The sequence below is a fragment of the Pyrus communis genome, chromosome 5 (assembly GCF_041283825.1).
Source record: "Pyrus communis isolate YQ-2024b chromosome 5, ASM4128382v1, whole genome shotgun sequence".
Lineage (NCBI taxonomy): Eukaryota > Viridiplantae > Streptophyta > Magnoliopsida > Rosales > Rosaceae > Pyrus > Pyrus communis.
Genome location: NC_142569.1, coordinates 18358488 through 18363819, shown reverse-complemented (window position 1 = coordinate 18363819; position 5332 = coordinate 18358488). Strand labels below are relative to the sequence as shown.

Genomic DNA, 5332 nt, shown 5'->3' with positions numbered 1-5332 from the left:
ACAACACTCTCTTTTCATAAAACCATATATTTTGATTATTTTCCATTAGAATTTCCCAATTTTTAAGACATAAGACTAAACAACCAATGTAAAAGACATTTAAAAGTTGAAGAACAAAAAGTGAAAACAATGTCTTTAAATGAATGGAGAGGTTGAAGAAGAAGAAGAAGAAGATGTCCAAAAATCGTGGAGATGGGAATTGAAGCTTGGCATCCACGGCGGTCACAAGGGCTTGGCATCCATGACAATCACTGAAGCGTTGGGAATTGAAGCATGCAAGAACTAGAGCCCAGAATTCGCGGTGGGATGGCGTAGTTTTCTTCTGGGATTTGATCGGAAAAAATTTGTTGGGTGTGTTAAAAATGGCGTAGGAGACCAAATGGGGAGTGGGTATTGAAGGCCTTGAGGCGTTGTGGCCTAAAGCTTTGTGAATTAAAGCTTGCAAGAGCTCACTAGAGCAGAGATGGGAATTGAAGCTTGGCATCCATGGCTATCACAAGAGCTTGGCATCCATGATATCACTGAAGCATTGGGAATTGAAGCTTGCAAGAACGAAAGCCCAAAACTCGTAGAGGGGCAAAGCGGGGAGGGGCGTAGAGCAGTGGTGGTCTTAGCAATCCGCTAGATTTGGGGGTTTTGTTAAGACTGTATGGCAAGGCGTTTTGTCTAGGCGAGTAATGTGGCTAACAAATACTAGACTACTCTAACAACTAATTCAATCAAGTCCAGTGAAAACTAGTGAGGGCAAACAAACATACCATTAGATCATAATGGATACTTGAAAGTTGAGCAAATATGGTATCATATTCAACATGTTTCTAATTCATTCTCTAAATAGCTCGAATATAAAGCCTTTTCCCATGTTATACGTTGTACTTTATCGATGGGCTGCAAATGTGTCGCAATGGAACTACGATCTCAGGATCATGTTGTATTCAGTTGGTCGATTGAATATGTGCGTCACAATGTCCTCATTTTCGTATGACCACTCTTCTTTGTCTTTTGACTTTTTTCTACGGTGGTGGCGTCTTCTTCCACAGCGGCAGCTGCGTGCGTATGGTTTGATGTTAGGGTTTATAATTTAGGGTTCTTTTACATTTTGGGCTGCTGATGTATTTTCTTTTTTACTGTTGGGAATATTTTGTATTAGGGCCTTTTTGGGCTGCTACTAAATGAAATGCACTCTCATTACCAAAAAAGGCCTTGCTCCCTATCCTTTTTTATTTAATCTTCCCGTTTGCTTGCTTTTGATGTAAAGATTCCATGACGGCCTCCTCAATGTAGAAGCATATTTCAAAGCATCACTTGAAACATTCCTCCAGCTCAGAGGAAATATTCTTCTACTTCTCTTTTATCCCAAAAACAAAATCCAACCCATCACATCAACAAACCCTACAAAGCCAAAACCTAAAAGCTGCCAGAAAATCGTACTTGTCCAATGTCCTACTCCTGTAAAGAACTTCCAAATCTCCCTAAACTTCCTACTTTAACCTTCAAACCCAATGGGACACATTTTCGCTGGCATTGGTAAGGATTATGCTAGCATCAACCACGCATACATGAAGCCATCACATTTCGAGTTGAGAATTCAAAGGAAACATTCTAAGCACATAGATAGAAGATCTAAAACCAATGTAACATTTCAAGCACAAGTTCATATTATTTATGAAAATCAGAGAATTATATTTTGTTCACAATCCAAAAGGTAAAAACAAAAACTACACAATGTAACAGATAGAAAAATTTGACAGCCCAAATCAGGGAATCAAATATTGTTCACAATCCAAATAAATGGACTTCAGCTTCACTTCGTAGTTTTGATCCAAAACTCCATTCAAAAGCAAGCCTCTAGCAGACAGCAACAACACAGAGCAGCCAAACTGCAACATTCATAAAATTGGATAACAAATTAGGGAATGCAGACATTAAAAAAGAACAAGGATTGTCTGCCCTCCCACTTTTAATGCTCTCCTGTTTGTGTGATCACAGTTAATCCACGTCAACATTTTATATTACTATTCATTTTTGTCTCATTATCTCTATAAAAAAAAAAAAAAACAATATAAAAGATTGACGTGGTTTAACCATGACCACACAAAATAAGAGGACACAAGAGATCACCGGAAGTGGAAGGAAAGACAATCCTTGACCCTTAAAAAAATCACACAGCATAGTACTTGTCCAAAAACTGCAGAACATTCTTGTCGCAAGTACAACCTCAAAATCATCAAACAATACCTAAATAACTAGATTGCCCCTGACCCTTGTGACATAAATATACTTACCTAGACGACACTATCTTGATATTCTCAACGAAAAACATATCATCCTATTATTATCGTTGAATGAGTTTAAATTTTGAGATTTATGTAATAAATAGATAAAAATGACAATAATTAATGGAATGCATTCTTCTACACAAATAATGTAATGTTACGAGATTCAACTTTCTCACGCACATTATTATTTGAGAGCTTTAATGAAAAAGGTTTGGACCAACAAATATTTAACCCAAAACCCTCCCAAAATGTTATTTAATCAAAAGGGCTCAAAGTTTAATAAAAAATCATTCAAAACTATTGTCCTCAAGTCAAACTTACAAGCCCAACCCGCTACAAATCTACACTTTCGTACTACCCCTAAATGATTCGATATTGTCCTGACTCTTCACCAACCTCAACCCAGCACGAAACCGCTATAATAATTCCCTGTCTTCCTATCAAATTGAATTCCCCCATTTAAAAAACAACTAAATCAAAGTTGAAAAATGAAGCATTCATCGGAACAAAGCCGCCGAAAAAAATTCAAAGAAGTTTAATGGTAGAAACCGACGAAAAAGTATCTAGAAAAAAAAAAAAAAAAAAAAAATCAGATATAGTGTTTGTTTTGTCAATGAATAAACAAACACTGTATCTGAAAAAAAAATAAAAATAAAAAACCAAAATCCAAAAATAGTGACTTAAATTCCAGAAGCATTGACTTAAATTTCAAAAACAGTAACTTTAATTTCAAAAACAGTAACTTAAATTTCAGAAACAGTCTATGCTTTCTTTTCTTTCATGCATCAGTTGATTTTATTTTATTTAAGAAACATGATGCTTATTTTGATTTGAATCCTAATACAATGAATTTTACTATTTCTTTTGTAGCTTACATTTAAAAAACAGTGTCTATTTCATTTAAATCCAGAAACAGTAACTTAGATTCCAAAAACAGTAACTTAGATTCCAGAAACAATGATACTTAAAATCTAGAAACAATTTATTTTTATAGTCCAGAAAGAATGACCCGCCGTTATTATTGAATAGCATGCAAATCTCAAATTTATTTTTTGGAGAAACAAACGATGAACTCCACTGACGAATAAAAATTGAAAAACAATACCTCAAATACACTATGAATAATAACTACGATCACATTTCAACGAAATAATACAAAATATAAATTAAATAGCATAATGATCGATATTTTTGTTTCAAAGAAAAAGAAGAAGATCTGCAAAACAACGATGAACTCCATTAACGACGAAAATCTGGAACTCAACCTAAAAAAGTTAGGGATAGAATCGACAAATCATAATTTATTATAGTTGGGTCATTTTAGTTGGACTACTTTAATATGAGCATTGTTCTAATCATTAAACAAAACTTATAACATGGTTTTTAATTAAAACTAAAACTTTTCAAGCCATTTTCATTATTTTTCCTTTATTATTTTGGAATGCCATCACGATGAGGAAGTCCCTGTCCATGAAAAAAGGGTAATTTGGGAACAAAAGTCATGGCCTCTGGTCAAGACTAGGACCATTTGTGTGAACCCGTCTTTCTAGAAAGTGGAAATTGGAGTATCCCCGCACTTATGTGCCAGGAGTCAGGAAAAAGGACTTTCTCCTCAATACTTAAGGAGCCAAGTATATTCAATTTCATAATGTTTGGATGGAATTCCTGTTTTATCCCTCAAGTTAATGAAAAAATTGTCGGAATTAACAAAAATGATTATAGTACAACAAATAACATAATTCAAGAACGGAAGAAACTATTAGTAGAGCACAAGAACAAAAACTAGACTTGGGGCATAGATCATGAACCTTTGCTACAATTTGGCCATTTTTTCTTCTTTGTTTAGTTTTATTTTAATAAATTAATAAATAATAAATAAGCTAGATTATTTTTTTCTTCTTTAATAATTTATCCCGGCATCTACATTAACACCATTTTGGATCCGATATCTTCCTACTTCAGCGTACTGACAGAAAATCTAACGAGTTATAAAGGACCAAAGCTCCATAGTTTGGCAAAGTCAAGGGCAGATTCTAATGAATTCCTAATTCAGGGACTAGTGCTACAATTTGAGTCATAATTTCAGGACCATCGCTCCAATTTCCTCTTTCAGAAAAGAGTTGTAAGATATGTTTGACTAAAAGACAACAAACCAGGGACCGAGTTGACTCGGTGCTAGACTCAACAAGACCAAACCAGATCTGAGTCAAGACCCAAGACTCAAAACTCAGATTCACTAATTTTACAAAGCGAAATACAGAAAGTAAAAAGGAGGACAAGAAAGGGAAGGAAATTACATACCAGCCCTCCATGAGGCCACTGGTGGTGTTCTGTTGTTGAGGGGGAGGCTGGGCGTACTGAGGGGCGTAGGGAGGAGGGTACCCTTGGGGGTACCCCTGAGGTGGAGGGTATCCCTGCTGTGGATACCCCGGCGGCGGATAAGCGTCTTTGGGATATCCTTCCGGTGGATAACCTATTCCAATCACAATTTACACAAACAAAAGTGGCAAAAATACAAAATCAGAACAAACCCCGTGTCACAGAATTAAAAAAATCATCAAATTACTTGGAGATTTTGTACAGATCTAAACATAATCAAGAAAAAAACCAAACATGCAAAGTCTGCTTACCTTGAGGTGGAGGAACGCCAACTGGGGGCTGCTGCTGGTTGTAGTAGCTCATTGTTGGCGGTGTTCTTGATGGATTGCAATAGCTAACAAATTAAAAAGTCGGAAGAAAGAAAAAACCCAGAAAATATCTCAAGTCCTCTTTCTTTTTTGTTTTTTTGTTTTTTTGGGTGGTTGCTCTTTTGCTTCTGGAATAAGTAGAGAGAAGTTATTTAATGTGGATGTAGGGAGACAGAGAGGTGTGGACAGGCTGTATGTGGGAACGGGTGTTCGTTTTCAATATTATATTTTTTTCCGAATGAATAAATTTGGAAGGCAGTAAATCAGGAGGGCGGTTTTACTTGGGGCAAGGAAAGAAAGGGAGGTTGGTTTGTTTTGTGCCCGCCCGTATTCAAATTTTATTTATTTATTTATTTTTTAACAAAT

General features: G+C 35.7%; 1 protein-coding gene across 1 annotated transcript; it reads right to left on the bottom strand.

The window, feature by feature from the left end:
- Positions 1-1635: 1635 nt before the first annotated feature.
- LOC137725365 (protein CYSTEINE-RICH TRANSMEMBRANE MODULE 13) lies at positions 1636-5129 on the bottom strand. The gene is made up of 3 exons (XM_068464023.2): positions 4910-5129; positions 4581-4752; positions 1636-1880 (listed from the first exon to the last, which is right to left on the bottom strand). The coding sequence occupies exons 1-3, from the start codon at positions 4959-4961 to the stop codon at positions 1835-1837; spliced, it is 270 nt and encodes an 89-aa protein (XP_068320124.2). The 5' UTR covers positions 4962-5129; the 3' UTR covers positions 1636-1834.
- Positions 5130-5332: the final 203 nt, after the last annotated feature.

Bases quoted from the DNA above. Each gene is read 5' to 3' on its own strand.
- LOC137725365 (XM_068464023.2), bottom strand. From the start codon at position 4,961: ATGAGCTACTACAACCAGCAGCAGCCCCCAGTTGGCGTTCCTCCACCT. The intron at 4,753-4,909 runs GTAAGCAGACTT...TGATTGGAATAG, and splicing joins TGGCGTTCCTCCACCTCAAG to GTTATCCACCGGAAGGATAT. The intron at 1,881-4,580 runs GTATGTAATTTC...TGAATGTTGCAG, and splicing joins AGTGGCCTCATGGAGGGCTG to TTTGGCTGCTCTGTGTTGTT.